The sequence below is a fragment of the Geotrypetes seraphini genome, chromosome 1 (assembly GCF_902459505.1).
Source record: "Geotrypetes seraphini chromosome 1, aGeoSer1.1, whole genome shotgun sequence".
In the NCBI taxonomy this organism is placed as follows: domain Eukaryota; kingdom Metazoa; phylum Chordata; class Amphibia; order Gymnophiona; family Dermophiidae; genus Geotrypetes; species Geotrypetes seraphini.
Genome location: NC_047084.1, coordinates 17,998,248 through 18,022,161, shown reverse-complemented (window position 1 = coordinate 18,022,161; position 23,914 = coordinate 17,998,248). Strand labels below are relative to the sequence as shown.

Sequence of the window (23,914 nt, the reverse complement as noted above, 5' to 3'; positions counted from 1 at the left end):
GAAATCCTTTTATTATTTCCTTATCAAGGGGTTGGTGAGAGATGTGTTAGAAGGCATGAAAAGAACTTCAGTGTCAGCGTGTGCATTTTCCAGGTCTTGCTGACTGTGTACTGGTGCATTATCCAAAATCAGCAACACCTTAAATGCAAGGTTTTCATGGTGACGATAACATTCAACTTCCGGAATGAAACAGTTGTTAAACCAATCCCAGAATAGCGCAGCTGAAATCCAAGCTTTGCGGTGCCATCTCCAATGGACTAGCATGCAGTTCAGGTTCTTTGCTTTAAGTGTGCAAGGAGTTTGGGCTCTATAGACCATAAGGGACTTGCATTTGAAATCATCCTTTGCATTGGCACACCAGTAGCAGGGTGTGACGCAATCTTTAAATGCTTTGCATCCTGGGGCTTCCTGCAACTATATATGTCAGTTTCCCAGTCTGCTTTTAAAACAAGCCATTCTCAAACACATTGAAGACCTGCTCTGCACACACCCCTTTTCTTCAATTACCCTTAGCAGGTATGTTTTAAATTCTTTAGCAGCTTCGTTGTTAGATGAAGCTGCTTCCCTAGAAAGACTTACATTTTTTTTAGCGCATATTGCTTTTTAAAATGTTTTATCACAGAAAAAGATTTCATGGTTTTCTGCCCCTTGGTGACAGTTTTGTAAATCTCTCTGGCTTTCATCCTGGCAACAATGCTGCCCACTGTGCTTTTTTTTTTTCTCATTCACATTATCCACAAATTTAGCCACTTCTTCATCTTTTCCACTGACTGAATATGAACCATAGATGTTGTTTTGGAACTTTCCGGTTCAGCTTCGCGAACAGATGAATATCTTCCTCTTTTTACCGGATAGATTGGATTGTGAATTCAATCACATTGAACTCACAGCTGACAGCAGAAAAAGACTTGCCAGAACGAAGCCTATCTAAAACACATAGGGCTCCTTTTACAAAGGTGCACTAGCTGTTTTAGCGCGCGCTAGCTGCTACCGCCTCCTTTTAAGCAAGTAGTAATTTTTCGGCTAGCACGTGCTATAGCTCACGCTAATCTTGTGCGTGTGCTAAAAACGCTAGCGCACCTTAGTAAAAGGAGCCCATAGTTTGTCACCAAGACACTCTTTGGAGTTGGTGGCCATTTCTGGATTTGCATATCAAAACCGCAAAGTAAAAAATGAAAGCAAACAAAGCTGTTTTCTAAGTGTGCAAGCCTGTGAATATGTGAACACAAAGCACAAATAGTGAATAGCAGTCACAATGCATGCAACTGCGGATAAGCAAAATCACGAATCAGGTACGTGCGAATAATGAGAATGGACTGCATTAGGATTTATTTGCTGTCTTTTTGAAGGAATTTACTCAAGGTGGTGTACAACATTAAAGCCTTTACAGTGCTGAGTACTTAAGGATATAGGAACCTGGGTCAATTCCATAGGTAGAATAGTGTCACCGATTCCAGGTATCCTCATAATTTTTCTGGGTTCTGAGTTTTTTTCTGTTGGGGTATATTATGTAAGTGTGAAGTTATATTATGAAGATGTATGAACCTAGAATATGCTACCATAAAGAATCTAGAAAAAAGTATATGAAAAAAAAATCAACCTATGAAAATCACTGTGCACTAAAATCTAGTACAGTACTTAGAAATTTTGGAAGTTAAGACAACTCCTAAAACAACATTTCTCTCCAAAAAGTATCTGATGCAGAGCCTATGGTTACTACAAGTCTAGGATTAGATGATTTCAAAAATGAGCACCTTGGTGTTATAAAGTACACAATGACAACAACAGCTGTGTACAGTCTTTTAACAGAATTAGAAGTGTCCTAAAACATGATATTTAGCTGTTTAACTCCTGCCAATATTTATGCAGAGTTGTAAAATTAAAGAGCTTGGCCAATTGTCTTTTTACAATGAGGCTTTGTGGGAAAAACTGATTTATGCTATTAAAAATAGAAATGAAAAAAAAACAACTCACCAATCCTGGCACACTTCCAAAATATGCCCAGCACTCTGTAAAGAAAAAAAAATTGTTTTCATTCTGTTTTGCACACTGAAAAACCTACTTAAAAATAGTATACTTGAAAAAAAAAAATTTATAGGGAAGAATCATTTGCTCAAAACTGGAGCTTAAGAACTTCTAGCTCAGAAGCATATTATACTAGCCACATAGAAAGTGCAAGCAGATATTCATAAACAAATTAGAATAATACATGGAACGTAATAATGGAGAAGTAGAAGAACCTACATTATAGGAAGGACTAAAATGGTTCATAGAGGAATCCTGATAAAATGGGGGGAACTAGAAAAAAAAGGGAAAGGCTGAGAGGGAGAATAACTTGCTTCAACAAATTTGAGTTATTGACAAGAGATGGGATTACAAAGAGATAAACAGCAACTGGACAAGATGGGGGGGTTGTTATAGGCTTTACATTTAGAATCTCTATATAGAGTTTCAACTATGACAAACTATGACAAACATTTTATGGCTTTGGGGACAAGTCAGGGAAAAGTTTAGCCAGGAAACTTAAGCAGCAGCAAATAAAGTTCTAAATTCTTAAAATTAGAGATGACAAAATAAATGTTTTATTTAAAGAGGATCAAATTTAGCAGAAATTCTATCAGAAATTGTAAGCAAAGTACGATACCATTAAGAAAGGGAATATTACTGTATTTTTCGCACCATAAGATGCACCTGACCATAAGACGCATCCTAGATTTAGAGAAGGAAAACAAGAAATAAAACCATTCTGAACCAAATTCTCCCTGCCAGCCTCTGCACCCAACCCCACACTCCTTGCCAGGCTCTGCACCCTGTCCCTCCTCCCTGCCAGGCTCTATCCCCTGTCCCCAATCTTCTGGTCTAGTGGTAGGCCGGGACAGGGCAAAGGGCAGTGCCTAGTGGTTAGCAGGCAGGTAAGGACAGTGCACAGGGCAGGTAGGGAAGTCTTTCTGTTTCCTGCTCAGCTTTGGAAAATGCACAGCTCTAATACCTTTATGTTTTTATTTCATCTTTTTAAATTTTTTTTTAAAGCAATTCACATGTCCAGCACAAGGCCTCTTGCCTCAGCTATACATTTGTTGTAAATTTAAATTAGTGATTAATTTACTGCAATTCCAGCAGGAGGGCCCCCTTCCGTGGTATCTTTCTGCAGGGTACCTTTCTACAGGGCTGGGAAGCCTCCAGATTAATTTAATTCTGGCAGGAGGGCCCCCTTCCCCGGTACCTTTCTGCAGGACCCTCCTCCCCAGTACCTTTAAGCAATCCTGGCGGTCCAGCGCTGCACTGGCAGCCTCCCCTGCTGAACAGCTGCCCGAGTCCCCATCTGTCGCGGCAGTGAGAGGCAGGTGCGAGCCCCAAGAATGGTGTCGTCAGCTCCCGCGAGTCTCACAAGAACCAACAGCACCATTTGGGTGGCGGTGCCGGACCAGGCAGGTGCACTCGGGGCTTGCGCCTGCCTTTCACATCCACAGCAGATAGGGGAGCCTGCCGATGCAGCGCTGGACCGAGCCGATGACACCATTTGGGGCGGTGGCACGGAAACAGGCAGGCGCGCTCGGGGCTCGCGCCTGCCTTTCACACCTTAGTAAAAGGACCCGTCTGTATCTGCTACTAATTACTATTATTATTATAGCCCTGATTCTATATATGGCACCTAGAAAATTGGTGCTCACTAGTGCGGTGTTAAGCATAATCCTATATAAAAGTTAGGCACACTGTATAGGATCATGCTTAGCGCTGCCTAAGAAGCATTAGGTGTTGCTATTAGGTGCACCCTATTTATTAGTCACTTGGAGAGATGTATTAGTCACATGGAGAGATGTATTATTTACTACACTGTGATACTGTGTTTAAACAAATACCTTCTATAATCACAGCTCAACTTGCAATAATATTGTATTTAATTAAATATTGTGAAAACCTCAGACCCAAAACCCGTGACTGGTGATAACACCAAACTGGGGTTCATTGGGGGACCATCATCGTTTTTCACAGTCCCCTTACCATCCAACTAAGGGGACAAGGATATATTATGGAGGAGTAACAGTGGTTGTTTTTAGCGCACTATAAGCACGAGACAATTTATTCACTGCTGAGGATCATTATTGGGATCATACCATCCGATCTACAGATAAGTTGGATTTTTATGCAATATCTAGTTGGATGGTAAGGGGATAGTGAAAAACGATGATGGTCCCCCAATGAACCCCAGTTTGGTGTTATCACCAGTCACGGGTTTTGGGTCTGAGGTTTTCACAATATTTAATTAAATACAATATTATTGCAAGTTGAGCTGTGATTATAGAAGGTATTTGTTTAAGCACTCTATTTATTGCCATGGTTTTCATGGTCTAAATGCTTGCCCCTAAGTTAGGAACACAATGGTGCCCAACTCAAAAAAACACGCCCACGATCTGCCACTAACCACACCCACTTAACTATGTGCTCTGCACTAGGTGCCTTTTATAAAATCACACCAAGCTAGTTGTGTGCCTAACTTTCAATTTCCAATTAACATCAATTACCAGCACTGATTAAGCCTGTTACTCAAGTTAGGTGCCTATGTTGGCTAGGCGCACCAATGTAGACGTCTAACTTTCGGCAGACTTTATAAAATCAAGGCCTATGTCAATAAACAGAACTACAAATGACCTACTTAGGAACAGATAATTACTGAGTAATATTTTGAAAGGATATTTTTCTTTGCTTTTTTCCTTTAAGATCAACCATATACTATGCACAAGTAATAAATCATGTTAAATTATATGTTTTGCTGGTATATACTGAAATACACACAAACTGTACAAAGCAAATTAGATGCTGTTGAAAAACATATCATAAAAGTTGCTGATAGCGCTATCCAATCAGAGAAGCTCACAAACATACAAATTACTTTATGCTTATTTAATTAGAAATAAGGATTTTAATGTTTTTTTTAATATATGGTAGATGCTATACAAACTAGCATGTCCAAACTAGCATGTCCAAGTATCTTATGGGCCGCATCGAGGCGTAGGAAGATATCTTCTTTTTCAAGGGTCCCACGACAACAAGAGGGCATCCGTTGAAAATCAGGGGCGGGAAACTACGAGGTGACACCAGGAAATTCTTTTTCACTCAGAGTGGTTGATCGCTGGAATAGTCTTCCACTACAGGTGATTGAGGCCAGCAGCGTGCCTGATTTTAAGGCCAAATGGGATCGGCACATGGGATCTATTCACAGGGTAAAGGTAGGGGAGGGACATTAAGGTGGGCAGACTAGATGGGCCGTGGGCCCTTATCTGCCGTCTGTTTCTATGTTTCTATGTCCGAACTGACTAGACATCCAACCACAATAAAAAATACTCAGTTCAGTGTGACTAGGATTCTTCTTGTGATGAGTCCCCTGACACTAGCTTACACTGTGTTTATCCTCCACAAAACCAAACACTAAGGTTAAATAACTAAAAAGGTCTACCACAGAAATTACTCGGTATGCAACAAAACAAAACATCAGTTTAAAATCTATATAAACATAAGACATCAAAAGTTTACAGTGCTGGCTATGTGTGTAGAATTGCTGAAATGCTGAAAACCTTTTGAATCATGAGACTTGCATTGTAGTTCCAAGTGTTCTACTTGAAAAAGTAAACATAGTAGCCATAGACTGAAAGGCATAGAAAAAGAGCCCTATGCCTACAAATCTGCATTGAGGTTCTAAGGGGTGAAGAAATATTTCTGCTACTTACTACATATACTTCCTCGGAGGCCACTGCATTACCATCGGACAGCAGATACTCAGAAAAATACATATACACATTTTCGGTGACCTCTTTCTACCTTCCATGTTTATTAAGGCCAGAAAATGTGATTTCACAACAACAGACCTTATGTGTTTCTGATATTAGCGGTAGTTACTACAAGCAGATTAACCAGTATAAATTCTTATTAAAGGACTGAATGTTAAGGCTTAAGTCCTAGAAAAACTTGTTTATACAAAAATCAAAAGAATCTCTAATTATGGGCTGAATTTAGTGATTAATTTAAAAGCGAATGAAAATTGAACCCCTAAAACCTGCAGTCCCTAAAGAGCTTGATTACATTGGGATTTAAAGGTCCAATAGGTTTGCCTCCCATGGAAATATGCAGTGAGTGAAATTTATGTGGAGGTTAGGAGCTCCAGAATTCTCCAACTGGAACAACCTTGTGATGGCTGACTATAGATCAGGTTTTTCTTTCTTTTCTTTTTGTGTCAGTTGCATGTATTAATCAGGAGCATTAGAACTCAAACTTACATAGCTAAAGGGGTTGTAGCCTAATAATCCTGATAACAGAGTGCTAAATGTCCCATAGGAGGCACTGCTTGTTTTTCTCCTACATGGATCTATGGCCTTGTCTCTCAGTACTCTTAGATAACTATTTGCTGTGCTTGTGCCTCAATGGCTCTTCAATCAGAAAGGAGTCATACCCTGCAGGGCTGCTTTTTAAACCCACTAGTAAACTGCCACTTGTGCCCAGTATGAGTTTAAATTCCAATTTAGCCTCTGTTATGCTATCTGTTGGAAGCATACTTTACTTGTCTCCGATACAGTTTTATTCCTGACTTCATCACCAGCTGTGGCTTGGACCTCAGCCTATTTCTGATCTTGCTGTCCATTGGTGCTCTGCATCTCCAGGTAGGTTAGCTACTTTACTTTATTTGTTACCTATCTACTGTCTTCTTCTGCTCTAGGATACACTCTACTTCTTATATTGAATCCCTAAAAAAAAAGATGTTATTATGATCTCTTGGCATCATATCTCTCTTGCTCCATATTTGTACAGTAATCTATTAGAGATGTCCAAGTTTCCCTACAAAAAGGATCTCATGATTCCAGGCATCAAAAGCAGTGACACTAACAGGTTCTTGATACCTTGGCCAAATCTTCTTCAAATTATATCAAACCATGTTATGGTAAAATCCAAACTGATTGGGGGCACAGGATCTAGTATAACATAGTAAATGATGGCAGATAAAGACCGTCCAGTCTGTCCATTAGTTAGACTCCTTAAAAATACATGAAATTAACTTGTCTCTTTTCTTTGATATTTCTGGGCCATAGACTGTAAAGCCCATATGGTACTGTCCTAGGTTCCAACTGCTGAATTGCTTTCCAAGCTCACTCCAGCCTATCCAACCATCCCGTTGTTTGCAGGTCATCTACCATAAAGTCTGGCCAGGGATGTCCCTATGTTCCAAGTTCCCATTTATGCCCTTCCCAACCCATCCTACACCGAATCATCATACATGGGACACAGATGTGCAAGTCTGTCCAATACTGGCCTTAAGGGTCCTTTTACTAAGGCGCATTAGCCATTTTAGCGCACGCTAAACGCTAATGCTTCCATTATATTCTATGGATGTGTTATCATTTTGTGCATGCTAAATTGGCTAACGCCCCTTAGTAAAAGAGGGGGTTAGTTCTTGAATTTATACCATTCATTTTATAATTAGAGATCCTCTATGTTTATCCCATGCTTTTTCGAATTCCATCACTGTTTTCCTCTCCACCACTACTTCAGTATGTATGTATTTGAAAAATAGTTCTTAAGTTAATAAAACACCTTTGCTAAGAAGGTAATATTAAATGAGCCTCTAAATCAAAGGGTCAGACAAATTTAATATAAATTTTTGAGAATAATCTGAACACTTGACTGTTTTAGTAAATACAGTCAATTACCCTCACTTATGAGCATTTAATAATGTATGCGGACAGTTCAGCAATGCAAATGCAGAGTGCTTTCATCACTGTTTTAGAATAGGAGTTAAGTGAACTAGATGAATTAAGATTACTGTATTTTCACGCATATAACACGCGCATTATACACGATTTTACAAACCGTGCATAACCATGCGCGTTCTACGCGTGAGCGCGTTGAACAAATATTTTTTACATAGTTCCCCCCCCCCGACGTCCGATTCATCACCCCAAAGGACCGCTCGCACCCCCACCCCGAAGGACCGCTCGCACCCCCACCCGAAGGACCGCTCGCACCCCCACAGCCTCCCCCTCCCCCTCCCGCATGGAGAAGCTGCCTACCGTTGTTTCCGGATGCCAGTGAGCCCAGCTGCTTCCTCTGCCGGCGGTCCTGCCCCTTCTCTGAGCTCTGCGCTGCTTCCTTTTCCGGCGGTCCCGCCCTTTCTCTGACATCAGAGAAAGGGCGGGACTGCCGGAAGAGGAAGCAGCGTAGCGCAGGGCTCAGAGAAGGGGCGGGACCGCTGGCAGAGGAAGCAGCTGGGCTCACTGGCATCCGGAAACAACGGTAGGCAGCTTCTCCATGCGGGAGGGGGAGGGGGGGAGGCTGTGGGGGTGCGAGCGGTCCTTCGGGTGGGGGTGCGAGCAGTCCTTCGGAAAGGAGAGTCGGGGCGGGCGAAAGGAGAGTCGGGGTGGCGAACGGAGAGTCGGGGCGGCGAGAGGAGAGTCGGGGCGGCATGCGCGGTATACGCGTGTGCGCGCTATAGTAAAATTTTTTAACATAAATTTCTGTTCCCCGTGCACTATACCCGTGTGCGCGTTTTACACGGGTGCGCGGTATATGGGTGAAAATACGGTAGTTGTTTTATATTTTCTGATGTAACTGTAAAAGATTTGCATAACACATCACAATTAGTATCAGAGTGTTGTATAATTTAATTTCAGGTCTGTTTGGCAAATCAAAGAAAAAAAAAGCGGGGGCTTAAGAAATTATAACACATGGGAAGAGCCGCAAACTCAGAACTTTGTACTTGTTCTAGATCTGGAAGAGCTGTTCTGACCTGGCACTGTCCAATGATGTCATTCTCTTGTGCACCCAATTCAAATTCTGCTTTTTGAAAAAAAAAAATCTCAAATCTGCTTTTGAAAACTACTAATTGAAAACAGCTTTAATGCTGGGAAACAAATCTAAGAAATATATATGTATCATCCAAAATGTTATGCTCCAGCCAGCATCAACTTTTAATACTAAACTAAACTAAACTAAATCTTGGGTTTATATACCGCACCATCTCCATATTTGTGGAGCTTGGCGCGGTTTATAGGAATTGTAATGAGAAAGGAACTCCAAGGAAGGGTTAGATGAAGATCGGGGAAAGAAGAATATTAGAGGGCTAGGATGTCAGATAAGTAGGGGTGTTAGATTCTTGAGAATACACTCTTTTCACCAAATCATCTATGAATTGACTCGATCCTCAATATTTAATGTTGCTGGTCCAATACTTTGGAAAAACCCCGTAACCTATTTGAATATTGAACCCTCTTGTCAAAAGTTTTAAGTCAGTCCTAACATACATACCTTGTTAAGACGACTTATGAATCAACCTTTGCAAGATCTGTTCACTCACTCTAGGGGCAAGACACAGGCAGAACCTGTTAGCACAAGGAAGTGGGAGTCTGCTCTTTTTATTTATTGTTTTTAACTTCTTTTTACCATGATTTGAAACCCCTTAGATGGTATTTTCTGATATGCAGTATATAAAAACTGAATAAACTTGACATACCCAGCTTTATTTTTGTCCAGTAAGCTAGGAGCCATGGCTCGTAGATAGGTACATGTACATATCAGCAGCAGAATTACTGTCAGAAGGCTCTGGAAGTTGAAGATGGCAGACTAAAGCAGAGAGAAAAAATAAAAATAAAAGGAACATTAGAATTCCCTACATTACTAATGTGCATTTTAAAGGCATACTCCCAGTGTGTATTTGTATTTTTTTTCTGATTGGAAATTTATCTTGCACATTATATCTTAAAATTTCTTCCCATATTCCTGCTATGTAATGGCTATTCCTTAACAATCCTTTGTTTATTTAGATACTGCAGTCCCATCAGATGGCATTTTCAACTACTACATTTTGACAAAAGCAGGATGAAAATAATTTATATTAATAGACAGAAAATTCAGGGATGCCATCAATGCTCCCTCTAGGGAGAGGTGAAGGAAAGTTGAGTGACAATCCACTATAAACTAAGTGGCTCTCTTCTTGTTAAAGTATAAGTTAAAATCAAAATTAAATATTGAAGAAAACAAATAATAGTAAAATAAATAAAAATTGGACCAATGAAGATGATAGTGGCCGGGAGTTTGTACTATCCGGTTTTACTCTGAAGGTCCAGACAAAAAATGTGGTTTCATTAAGTCTGTAGACTTTACCTATGTTTATATGAACAGACATCAAGATTCAAGAGTTGAATTAAATAATTGGAGCTATGGTGAGAACCAAATTGTATTGTTAAATAGTAGTGGCAACAATATCTAAGACTATAACCCTCTAAGACTGGCAGGGTATGTGCAAATTTTTTTCATGTGAGCAACAAGTACTATATTTTTTGCTCCATAAGACACACCTGACCATGAGATGCACCCACCTCTAGAGGAGGAAAAACCAAGAAAAAAAAATTCTGAACCAAATAGTGTGCCCTGTTCCCTGTCCCCCCTCTGTTGTGGTAGGCCGGGACATGGTACAGGACACATCTAGTGGTGGGCATGTTGTCACAAGCCCGACTCCACTACCAGCCTTGTACGAGTCAGGAACCCCAGAAATTGCCCTGTTAAGCTGGTTAGGGTTGACCATTATGTCCCTGCAGGCCAGGAACAGGAATATGAAGTTCAGGCTGAGACCCTACAGAACTTTAATCATAGCCTAGGAAAATCAGGTTTGGCCCCTTTAGGAGCATCCATGTTGGAATTGCCGACCAAACAGGCTGGAAGGCAGCCAGAGCTGCACAAAGCCCTTCCTCTGCGCAGGGCTTGGCTTGGCACCACAGCTCTGCAGCATTTAGAGAGCTGGTTGTCACAGAGAGGCAAGCAGCCCAGGGAAGCTCCCATGTTGGAGGAGCCTCCACCATCTCCGTTACTGGAGGATGTTGAGATGCAGAATCCAGAGGCAGAGGAAGATTACCCGAAGAACCAGGAACCTGAGGCCATGGAATGGAATGCCCTGCCTGAACTTCCTCTTTCTGATTCAATGGAAGTAAGCTAAAGTGGATGCTTGTTTGGTTTTGAAAAAGTTTTTTTTAATTAGTTTTGCTGCTTTACTGCTGAGGGAATGGCTTGCCTCTGGAAATGTTTTTGGCTAAAAGTGCCACTATCTAGGTGGTGAATTGACTGTGGTTGCTGGAAAGAAAAAACTGCTAGTTAATTGAGGGTTTTTTTTTTTTTTGGGGGGGGGGAAGTTTATTTTTTGTTCCAAGATGGCTGCTGCTGCAAACAGAGGCTTGGCTGCAGATGAGCAGAGCTGAGCCTGTGAGTAACTGAACAGTTGGTTTTGTCCTTTTTGGAGTTTTAAAAGACCTGAAGGTTGGGGGGCAGGATTTGCCCTTCATCTATGTGGAGGGTTTAGTGGGTTACTTTTGCATTGGCGAGGTGCTGTTTTGGTGAATCCACCATCCTTGTGCTCCTTAGCACCTGAGGAGTGAAGATCCTCAGAATGGTGATGATATGTTTTTTTTGTTGTTGTGCTAAAAGGACTGAATAGTACTGATCTTGTGTTCTATACTATTGTTGCCATTGACAAAGTAACAGGACTTACCTGGGACATGAACTGGACACTCAGGAGGTGAGTGCAGCAGTGTTTTGTTTTTTTTTTGTTACAATTGTTGCTGATACTTTGGACTCTTTTTTCTTTGCATTTTGTACCAAGACTGAATGATAAATAAATTTGATTTCATTCTTTTGAATATTTACCTGTGTTGTGCCATCCTGACTGTTACACACGGGGTAAGGTCTCTACAACAGGGACTTCCTCCCTGTTGGGGAAGCACGCCGGGGCTATATTGTGGTTGTATGTTGATCTCTGCCACAACCCTAAGGGACGGCCATGCTACAACGTCTAATGGTAGGCAGCCCCAAGCTAGCCTGCCCCCAGCCCCAAACCAGCCAGCCAGCTCCATGCCAACCAGCCAGCCCGAAACCATCCAGCCAGCGCCAGACCAGCCAGCCAGCTCCAGGACAACCAGCCAGCTAGCCTCAGGCAAGCCCCCCCCCCCCGTACCTTTTTAAATTCTGCCCAACAAGTCCAGCCGGCTTCTCTCCCTCCCTGCCTTCGCTCTTCCGGGCTCCTCATTTCCCAGCCTTGACGAGTCATTTCTTCCAGGCATAGTGGGCAGCTGGATGAAAGGAAGGAAGCCTGGAATTGGCAGTGGAGGAGAGCAGCTGATGTGAGGAAGGGGTTCTCTGGGAGATAGTGAAGCAAATGGTTGCCATTTTGAGGGTGATTCTGCACGGAGGGGCAGCCGCTTTTTGTGCACTAGAGCCAGTGCAAATGGCGAGGCCTAGACGGGCTCCAAACGAACGCGCATGGCCTTTCCGAATGTGAAATCTCAACATTTCTCTGCGCGCGCATGTCTCGAGCCTCTTGGTCCTGGCGGGGTGAAAGTGCATCAGCGGAAGGGCACGCAGCAGCGGTAGTGCTTCCCGCTCCACTGCTTTTTTTCCTGGGCTGAGTGAGGGCAGGAGCGGAAGCGGATCAGAGGCGGCCCTCGCACGTAAGCAGAACTGAGGGCCCCTGGCCGTCTCCTGCCTTTGCGCGCCCGACTCCTCATTCTGGGGCTCCACCTCTCCCAAGTGTAACAGCCAGTGAAGCATACATGCAACTATCTGCAGTTTTATCACCGAGCCACAGGGTGACATTATGAAGGCATCTGGCACAGGTTGTGCCAACTCCAGGGCACAGCTCCATTTGACTACCTCAAAGATCCACTGGTCTGACAATATGCACTCTATCCGAGCCAAAGAGAGGTCTGGTAAACCTTCATTTGGAAGATCTGGAACCTCTCTCTGAGCTATCATTTGGGGCCATTAAAGAACCCAGGAGCCAAGCAAGACCAATGCTCATATGAATGGAACTGACCTTTTCCCTCAAATGGCAGCAGGGCTACTAAAGTACTATTCTGTAGGGGGGGTGCATTAAGTGTAATAGCATATAAATGAAAGGGGGTATTCACCTGAGTGGAGAATGGGAGGCACTGCCACTTAAAGAATGAAACTTACAGAATCCTGACAGTTATGCATGCCCCTACAGCATTCATGCAACTGTAGTCACTTCAGGTTTATGTCTGGTGTAATTGCAATTTTGGGCATATAGATGCTCTGAAGCTGGGTTATAATCTTTAAGGGGGCACCTCCTTTTTAGGTGATCAGATTCTGTAACTGCCTCATAATCCCTAAACTTTCATAGAAAAAAACAAGGAGATGAATTTTGGAACCCAGAGGAAAGCTGATCTAATTGGAGTGGTCATAGGCTGGAACAGTAAGAAACATGTTATCCAACCAACATCATCCCACCCCCAAACAATAACTGAACCAACCTAATAGAACACATCTTTTGTTCTATAGCTTTAGTTATGGGTCACTAGCAAGAAGGGTAAAAGTCAGCATATGCACCAATAAGTTGTATTTTTCTAGAATTCATAAGATCCTACCCAGGATGCTTATGAAAAAAACTGAAAATGTCAACCAGATTTCTTTTGATCAGAGTTTACAAAAAAAAAAATAAAAAAAAAGGCAGTAACCAAATCAATTTATAAAAAATGAAGAGTTACATGTAGGTCTTCCGGATAGGAGAAAGATAGACCACATTTAAAAATGTATGCTTTTATGGTACAGATGCAGCTGTGTGTTTTTTTTTCTCCAGTGTTACTCTGATTGCAGTACATCAAAAATGAAGTGAATGTGAGCAGAATATTAGAACAGACTTTTCTGGCTGCACTTAAGAGGCAAGTTTTCACAGCCATTAGTAACAATTTTCTTAATCTGCAACATACTCGTGTGATAGCTGCCCTATCCTTTCAAAGTCCTTACACATCTGGATTGGTGACACATTCACCCCGGGGGGTATAATGTTTTGAGGAAGCAGCCTTGCAGTCCAGAATAAAAAGCATCAAGTCATATTTCATCAATGCTGCATTATTACATATCAACATTAGGACAGAAACTCTTGGAAGTTTTAAACATACTACCCAATCTACTGGGCGGGGGGGGGGGGGGGGGGGAGTAAGAAGGGGAAGGATGACTAACAATGGATTATAAACTTACACTTAGAAGAAAAAGGAAATTGTTTACAGTATGCCAAAAAGGTCAGGCAGAGATTAAGTGCAGAAAACTTCACACAACTCTTTCATGCTTTTACATTTACAAGCAAATTATTTAATTTATATGTTTAATCAATATACTTTTGAACCAAATAGTGTGTTTTCTGGCAACAACTGAATGTCACACAAACAGCAAGCCAAAAATCACTAAAGCCCAGATTCATAGTAACTCTCAAGAATTATCATCAAAACCAATCCCTCTTCCTCTTGCCACTGCCTCTAGGGTCATTACTTTCCATTGCCACCATTCCTTTGCCATCACTTTTTCTTGCTGACATTGGCATTATACCAGTGGTTTCCAAACTGTGGGTGAGGAACGCAAATGACTCACAGAGATAGGGTTGAATGTCCCATCCATCTGGCACTCCTCATGACATATGCTCATTAGTAGCAATCAACTAATGCTCATAGGCTCTGTCCCCTTCTCCTGTGTCAGCTTCCTTTTAGAGATCTCAGTGATAAAAAAAATGTGGATTCTAAGAGAATGGGACATTTTCCTCTGCTGTAACTGCCTTATCTTAAGTTATCTGGCTTGCTTGGTTCCTAGGTCAATAGCGTTCTTATCTCTGAAGGTGGAGTTTATTAAATGGACAGCTCTTACCTGAGAGCACTGCAAGGCCCTATATGTTATTAATGCTGTATTCTGATGTTACGACTTTTGTTCCTTTTTCTGTATGAATATTTTGATTGTTTTGTTGTTCCTTTATTACCTTATGTAAGCCTGATCTTATTGTTACTATTTTGGTTGTCATTTATTGAAAATATAATAAAAATTATTTGAACTTAAAAAAATAATATGTATATATATTTTTTAAAAAGAGATCTCAGTACCAGCCTAAGCGCATATTCGCTCAGGAACCCTATGCTGACTGCTCTGTTGTCTCCACCATAGTAGCTGGCATCTTCATATTGGGCCATTCCATGGCAAGAGGTCCAGAGTTCCCCACTCGAACATCTCATAAATTGATGAAATTTTTCAGGGGATATGTTGGTACCTCTAATGAAGATATCCAAAGTTTTGGGGCATGATCTCAACTAGGTCCAGAGTTAGAGCCACTTTTTTGTATCTGTGGAAGGTACTAAAAAGATGTCAACTTTGGATTCGGGTTATGGAAAGAACAGTTGGTCAACCTGGGTGAAAGCCACATTTCTAGGACAACAAAATTGAAGCACACTGCTCAGAACAGTGACAGATGCTTTTTTTGGATCACTAGGAGGCCACAAAATTGGTAAAAAGGTTTGGTGCCTAGTCATAGCTCCTAATCTAGAAGCATCCCAGGGTTAAGAATAAAGGAAATGGAAGAGACTACAGCCAGTGGATGCCCCACAAATGTTGTGAGAAAGAAGTGGCTGAAGAGGTAAGGGCAGAGAAGATATTAAAGGTCAGTTGGGGTTATATGAATTAAACACTAAAATGGGGTCACTCTGGGCCCAATTCTATAAATGTCACCTACAAAAAATCTGTGCCAACTAGTGCATCTATAAAAGTTAGATGCACTGTAAAGAATTACACTTAGCGCTGCCTAAGTGGCATTAGGCATTGTCAAGCATCTTAACTTCAGGTGCACAATATTTTTGTTAGGTTTTCTTGGCCCAAATGTCTGCACCTAAGCTAGGCGCACATTGACCCATATTCTAGGAGTGTGCATATAACTAAAAAAAAACAACAACACATCAACCCCCCCCCCCCCCCCCCCAAAATCCAAGATCTGCCTAGAGTCATGCACACTTTTAGATAGGCACTTTGGACAAGGTGCCTAACCTTTACAGAAATGCACCTATCAAGCTGTGTGCCTAACATTCTATTAATTTCAATTAACATCAATGAGGCATTAAGTGCCAATTATCTGTGCCAATTTAGCCTATTAATCAATTAAGGGCACCTTTTATCAAGGTGTGCAAGAGCTTTTTAGCATGAGCTGATGCTGTAAACGCTCCAACACTCATAGAATTCCTATGAGCATTGGAGAACTTACCTCGCCGGCCCATGCTAAAGGCCTTTAGCACAGCTTGATAAAAAAGAGGGGGGGGGGAGTGTGGGTTGTTAAGTTAGGTGCGCTAATGTAAGTAGACACCTAACTTTAGGCACACTATGTAGAATTTTGGGGTCTGGATATAATACATCGTTTAAAAACACTGTCCAAAGGTCCAGGAGGATACCAAGCAAAAGAGGGTCTAATGACAGTGCGATCAATTAATCTGCAGTCGCAGTGTTCTCCCCAGCGCTTTTCAGCCGGGCGCTCCGCCCAGCAAATTTAGATTACCGCCCGGCTGTCATCTGCCAAATCCTGCTGCCACCACTGCTTAACGCGTAGCCTGAAGAGCCGCCGAAAGACTCCCGCCGGACTTTAAAATAAACAAAACCCAGCAAGCGACTCGAACCCGGCTTCCCTCCGAAACCGGAAGTTACGTCGGGGGGGGGGGGAGGGGGGAGGTAGAGAAGAGAAGCCGGCACAGACTATTAGAGCACCGGAGCATGCGGGAGATAGGCCTGCCACGGAGGGAAGCTTACTTGCTCTTGCTTACTTCAGGCCTTTCTCGCTGCCGGGTCCTGCCTACTTTCTGTTTCCGCGAAGGCAGGACCCGGCAACGAGAAAGGCCTGAAATAAGCAAGAGCAGCAAGTTGTAACTTCCCTCTGTCGCTGACCTTTGGGAGATAGGTCAGTGACGAAGGGAAACTTGCAACTTGCCTTTGTCTGTAGCGAATCTGCCGGGTGTGTGAGACGGGGGGGGGGGGGGGTTAATGGGAGGAGAAATGCTGCTGTACCCAATTAGAGGGGGAGGGGGAAGAGAAACGCTGGTGCTTCTGCTGTACCCAATTGTGTGTGTGTGTGTGGGTGTGTGTGGGGGGGTTTAAGAGAAATGCTGATGATGCTGCTGCTGTACCCAATAGGGGGAGGGGGAAGAGTCACGCTGCTGCACACAATTAGGGGGGAGGGGGAAGAGAAATGCTGCTTCTGCTGTACCAAATTGGGGGGAGGAAAGAGAAATGCTGATGATACTGCTGTACCTAATGGGGGGAGGGGAAGAGAAATGCTGATGCACCCAATTGGGGAGAGAGAGGGAAGGAGGGAGAAGGAAGATCAGGAAAAGGAGGAAAGAGATGCAAAGACCATGGGAGGGAGGGAAAGGAGATACCATACCATGGAATGGAAGAGAGAGATGTCAGGGCATATGGGGGGGGGGAGGGGAAGCAGGGCCGGATTAAAGGATAGGCCCAGTAGGCACAGGCCTATGGCTTGAAATGGTCAGTGGGGTCCCGCCAGTGCTGTGCTTTGGGGCCTCACCCTTGCTGGATTCGCTGGCAGCAGCAGCCTCATCATCATCTCGGGCACCCCCCCAACCCGATCTGACTCTCCTATCTCTCCCTCCTTCCCTCATCAGTGACGTGCCAGAGGGAATCACGGCATGAGAAAGCCCTGAAGCAGCCTGCTTAGAGTAGAGCAGTGCTGTTTAGAGTCTCGTGATGGGAGGGAGGAAGAGATAGGAAGGTTGTGGGGAGGAGAGTAGCAGTCTGCCCCGGGTACTCAGCCTGGCATCATGAACTTCTTTGGCTAGCAACAGCATTTACAATTCACTGCTGTTGCCAGCTTCAGGCCTTCTTCTCTGCCAGGTCCTGCCTACTTCTGTTTCTATGAAGGCAGGACCCGACAGAGAAGAAGGCCCGAAGCTGGCAACAGCAGAGAATTGTGAATGCTGCTGCCTGAAGAAGTTCATGACACCAGGCCTTGGGTGACAGAAGGAGGAAAGGGAGCAGAGGGGGAGAGACTTGCTGCACCCAACTGGAGGGAGAAAGAAGATGAGGGAGGGAATGAAACGAGATGCCAGGGATTGGAGGGAAGGAGGAAAGTATGCCAAACCAAGGGAAAAGGAAGGGGGAAAGGAAGAAGAAGATGTCAGAGCATGGAGGGAGAGGGAGAGATGGAAGAAAAGGAAAGAAGTGAGATGCCAGAGAATCAGGGAAGGGAAGATACCAGACTGTGGGGTGCGAAGGAAAGAAAGGAGAAGAGAGAGTTCCCAGAGCATAGGGGACGGGGTGTTGACAGAGAGAGAAAAACGGAGAGGTGGCAGAGCTGAAATCAATCATGTACAAAGGAGAAGAGAAGGGGCACAGGATAGACAGTTTATTGAAGGAGCATAAAAAGAGGGAAGATGCCATTTGGAACGGGGAGAGGGTGGACAGTGGATGGAAGGGGCTGATGCTGCATGGAAGACAGAGCGGACAGATGCTGGCTAGAAAGAAGACTGTAGACAAGATGATTAAAGCAGAAACGACAAAAGGTAGAAAAAATTTTTTTTGTTGCTTTACGTAGAATCAAGTAGTATTGTATCTATTGATTAAAGTTTATAAATAGGAAATGGAAATAAGGCAGTTTTTTGGGGACTAAACCCCTTTCCTCAGGTCAGGACAGGATACCATACCATAACAGCAGGGGTGCCCAAATGGTCGAGCGCGATCGACCAGTAGATCACAAAGGCAATGTGAGTCGATCGCGTTGCCTTGCCAATCTTTTTCTTCCTGCCTCCCTGAGCCAGGCCAGGCACGTACAAGCGCCGGACTCATAAGACTTCACCTCTGACGTCAATTCTGACGTCAGAGAGGAAGTTCTGGGCCAGCCAATCGCTGCCTGGCTCTTCCTCTTCGACGTAAGAATTGACATCAGAGGTGAAGTCTTGTGAGTCCAGCGCTTGTACATTCCTGGTCTGGCTCGTGGAAGCAGGGAGAAATCGGCATGGTGGCTTACGGGGTAGGAAAAGAATCGGGGAAGTGGAGAAATTGGCGCGATGGCTTGGGGGGGGCAAGGGGTGAGAGAAAGAAAGAGAGACAGAAAGAAAAGGGGAGGGGCAGAAAGAAAAAAATATTGGATTTATAGTCAGAAGAAGGAAGTGCAAACAGAGACTCATGAAATCACCAGACAAAAAGGTAGGAAAAATGATTTTATTTTCAGTTTAGTGATCAAAATATGTCTGTTTTAAGAATTTATATCTGCTGTCTATATTTTGCACTATGGCCCCCTTTTACTAAACCGCAATAGCGTTTTTTAGCGCAGGGAGCCTATGAGCATCGAGAGCAGCGCAGGGCATTCAGTGCATCTCCCTGCTCTAAAAACCAATATTACAATTTAGTAAAAAGGGAGGGGGTATATTTGTCTATTTTTGTATAGTTCCTGAGGTGACATTGCATAGAATCGTCTGCCTTGACCTCTTTGAAAACCCGCGGAATATAAATGATAATTAACATTTTCTCTGCGTACAGTGTGCTTTGTGGGTTTTTTTTTAATTTTATTGTTGGTAGATCATTTTGACTTGGTCATTTTAAAAGTAGCTCGCAAGCCCAAAAAGTGTGGGCACCCCTGCTGTACAGTCATTTCTTGTATGACTGGATGAGCTATATTGATCTTTTTTTTTTAGTTGCTTAAATTCATGCAGAAATAAATGGCTAGATTGAACCTAATGACTTCATTAATGCCTTTCCCTTTTTTAGACCTCTATACCATTTGAAAGAGGGCAAATACTTCTTAAATTTAGTAAAAATATTCTGGCACAAGTGTCAAACCTTAAAAAAGGAAGTCATATTGAGCATTGGAAAATAATAATAATAATTAACTAATAAAAATAGTATACATTTAGGGTTCCTTTTACTAAGTTCTGATAGTGGTTTTAGTGTGCGCTTAGCGCGCGGAGGAATTGCCATGCGCGCTAGATGCTAACGCCAGCATTGAGTTGGCGCTAGTTTTCCTATGTAGCGCAGGGGTTTGCGCGCGCTAAAAATGCTAGCGCACCTTAGTAAAAGAGGGGGTTAATTTTCCCCACCACCAAATATCCCCATCCCACCCCACCCGGCTACTTTTTCATGCCACCCGGCTGGAAAAAATTTCTGGGGAGAACACCGAGTCGTCTTATAAATTTTTCTGTATCAACAAAAAAATTGAAAAGAATCAAATGGAGGTAAATGGAACAAACAAAAGTCCATATGATAATACTGAAAGCTCTTCTTGAGTAAGAATCCTACTACTACTAATCACTTATACAGCGCTAAAAGGCGTACGCAGCACTGTACATTTTGAGATTTATAGACAGAAGAGCTTACAATCTAACTTGGACAGACAGACATGATATAGAGGGTAAGGGATGCAGAACCCAAGATGAGAGGAGTTAGGAGTCGAAAGCACTCTCAAAGAGGTTGACTTTTAAATGGGCCTTGAACATTCCCAGGGGCGGAGCCCACTGTAGGGATTTGGGCATCTTGTTCCAAGCATATGATGCAGCAAGGCACTTATCTCAATGTGCAGCATATGTCCAATTAAATCGGCTTCTTTGGGGGTCTCCCCTTTCAATCCAGCCTGCACCCCCTCTCTCCTTTTTACATGATTCATTCCAGCTTCACTGCTCTTTTCATTTTTAGCTCTCCTACACCAGATCTAGCATCTTTGTTCCTCTCTGCTTATTTATCTGCTGACCCCCTTCCCCTTCCTCTCTACTTTCTCATTCCTGTCTCTCCCCTTTCCCTCATTTGATCTCTCTATTCCATCCTGACCCCCTTCCCCTCCTCTAGTCTCCCTGCCAGCTGTTTCCTTCCTTTTTTTCCTTCTCCCTTCCCTCCTCCCCCTGTCCAGCAGTAACTCTCTTCCTTTCCCTCTTCCCCTCCCAGTAGCATCTCCTTCCCTTCAGGTCCAGTAGCAGCTGTCCCTTTATTTTCCCTTGTCCAGCAGTTTCCCAGACTCCTTTCCCTCAACCCCTCTCAGCAGCATTTCTCCTTCTCCCTCCTTCCAGTCCAGTAGCAGTTGTCCCTTTATTTTCCCTTGTCCAGCAGCTTCAGCCTCCTTTCCCGCCTCCCCTCTCAGCAGCATCTTTCCTTCTCCTTCCCTCCAGGTCCAGTAGCAGCTGTCCCTTTATTTTCCCTTGTCCAGCAGCTTCCCAGCTTCCAACAGTGGCTTTCTCCCCTCCCAGCAGCTCTCAGTACTTGCCAGCACAGCGATTCAATAAGGCAGCCTTGGGTCCTTTGATGGGTCGCGCCACCTCTGAAGAAAGAGTTGCGACTCAGCAAAAGCCCCAAGGCTGCCAAAGTGAATTGCTGCGCTGGCAAGTACTGAGAGCTGCTGGGAAGGGATAAAGCCACTGTTGGAGGTTCCCCATAATCTCGCCGGCCCTGCGCGGACCGGTAGGAATTTTCTGCAGACCAGCGGTTGAAGAACACTGATCTATAGTATTTTAGCAGACAGAAATTGTGTGGAGGAAAATTTTAAGACAAGTATGGTATTTCTAAATAAAATCACAGCATTTAATTCCACCAGCATGTGCTGTCCATTTCTCCAACAGTGGATGATATACAGTAAATACTGTTGCAACACATATTTCTTTGCTAAAGGCCTGAAACAGTTATCAAAGGTTGGGGGAAGTACTTCCAAAGGGGTCCTTTTTGAGAATTATTTAGATTGGGGGAAGTACTTCCAAAGGGGTCCTTTTTGAGAATTATTTAGGAGCATAACTTCAGTTAGGATCCTAAAAACTGTGTGTGTGGAGGGGTAGATTTAGGGTAGAGAAAAATGTCTGGATTTTCAGAAGGCGTTCGACAAGGTCCCCTCATGAACGACTACTTTGGAAAAATTGTGAGCCATAGAATCGAGAGTGAAATACTCACGTGGATTAAAAACTGGTTAGCGGATAGGAAACAGAGTAGGGGTAAATAGAAAACACTTAGACTGGAAAAGCATCACGAGTGGAGTGACGCAGGGTTCGGTGCTTGGACCCGTGCTCTTCAACATATTTATAAACAACCTGGAAATTGGTGCGACTAGCGAGGTGATTAAATTTGCAGACGATACGAAGTTATTCAGAGTAGTGAAGACACAGAAGGATTGCAAAGACCTGCAACGCACATAAACACACTCGAGAAATGGGCTGCGACATGGCAAATGAGGTTTAACATGGATAAGTGTAAGGTGATGCATGTCGGTAACAAAAATCTTATATACGAATACAAGATGTCCGGTGCAGACTTGTAGAGACCCCCTAGGAAAGAGACTTGGGAGTACTGGTCGACAAGTCAATGAAGCCATCTGCGCAATGTGTGTTGGCGGCAAACAGGGCGAATAGAATGCTAGGAATGATTAAGAAGGGGATCACAAACAGATCGGAGAAGGTTATCATGCTGCTGTACCGGGCCATGGTACAACCTCACCTGGAATACTGCGTCTAGCACTGGTCACCGTATATGAAGAAGGGCACAGTACTACTCGAAAGGGTCCAGAGAAGAGTGACTAAAATGGTTAAGATGCTGGAGGGGTTGCCATAGAGTGAGAGATTAGAGAAACTGGGCTTCTTCTCCCTTGAAACGAGGAGACTGAGAGGAGACATGATTGAAACATTCAAGATAATGAAGGGAATAGACTTAGTAGATAAAGACAGGTTGTTCACCCTCTCCAAGGTAGAGAGAACGAGAGGGCACTCTCTAAAGTTAAAGGGGTTAGATTCTGTACAAATGTAAGGAAGTTCTTCTTCACCCAGAGTGGTAGAAAACTGGAATGCTCTTCCAGAGGCTGTTACAGGGGAAAACATCCTCCAGGGATTCAAGACAAAATTAGACAAGTTCCTGTTGAACTGGAGCGTATGCAGGTAGGGTTAGTCTCAGGGCACTGGGCTTTGACCTGGGGACTACCGCGAGAGTGGACTGCTGGGCACGATGGACCACTGGTCTGACCCAGCAGCGGCAATTCTTATGTTCAACAATGATTTTAAGTTTTAAGAACCTAACTTTGGATTCTAAACTTAGGTGTTTATTTTCAGCTGAAAATTCATCTGACATGAGTGCCTAATTTAGAAGCTGTGTTCTTTAATATTGACCTCTGCTTAGAACTGGTATTTGTGTCTCACCTTTTTATAAATAATAGTTCAGGATACTACTTAAATAGAAAACATAAGAATAAAAAAAGATTATACCAAAAGGCAATTAATTTTAAGATTTCATTCAAATTGGATTCAAGTGTCTCACAGTCAGTAACACATCGGAAACCCTTATGCAGCTATCTGTGAAGTGCAAAGGTTAACTGCCATGTTTCTGACACCTGGGCTGTTTGACAGCTTCTATAGTGATAGAAGGGAGAAGGAACAATTTTATGGAAGTGTAACTGAGGAGACTGCAGAGATATATAAAAAGACTTCTCCAAAGGTGATATTGACTAGCAAAGGCAAATCAGAGTTTAATAACATATCTATTGGACAGTAAACTGCATTGCTGAAAAAAAAAGTGAAAGTACAATTATATAAACTTGTGTTGTCTTCTCACAGATGTAAGGGAAAGGGAACGCTTTCCAGGTTCCCACATGAGAATTAGTTGGCACTGCTCCACTGAGGATCAAGTTTCCATGCACACGATTTATGGTGGCCAGTTGTATATTAAGCTGCCACTGAGAGTTAGTTCACAAGTTCCAAATGAGTGACAAATAGCTATAAAGGAGCATGAAAAACACAAGAAATGTTCTTGAGATGGAGGCAAGCAAGATTAAGAAGACAGTGAAGCCAAGACAAAGCAAAGCAAACCTAATGTAGGAAATGTCCAAGGAAAATTAAGATTCATTTTTAAATTGGCCATTTAACTTTTAGCTAAATGTACCTGCACAATGCACTCCATCTATTTAAATATTGATATTCTGCTTATTTAATTGTGTAACTCTAAGCAGATTTTAAACTTTACTCCTAGTTATTGACTTTTTTTTTACACAAATCCCTTGTATTTCAGCATCTTATATTAGAACACTGTAATTACCATAAAGAATGAAAATTTATTTATTTATTCAATTTTCTATACTGTTCTCCCAAGGGAGCTCAGA

At 42.9% G+C, this 23,914-nt stretch overlaps 1 protein-coding gene across 1 annotated transcript in view; it reads right to left on the bottom strand.

Annotated features, from left to right (window-relative positions):
* TMEM167A (transmembrane protein 167A) overlaps positions 1-23,914 on the bottom strand; it is a 59,038-nt gene that overhangs the window by 3,737 nt on the left and 31,387 nt on the right. Inside the window, exons 2-3 of the mRNA XM_033923691.1 lie at positions 9,497-9,606; positions 1,975-2,009 (exon numbers count right to left, since the gene is read on the bottom strand). Coding sequence (XP_033779582.1) covers positions 1,975-2,009; positions 9,497-9,606 — 145 coding nt within the window. The remainder of the gene's footprint in view (positions 1-1,974; positions 2,010-9,496; positions 9,607-23,914) is intronic.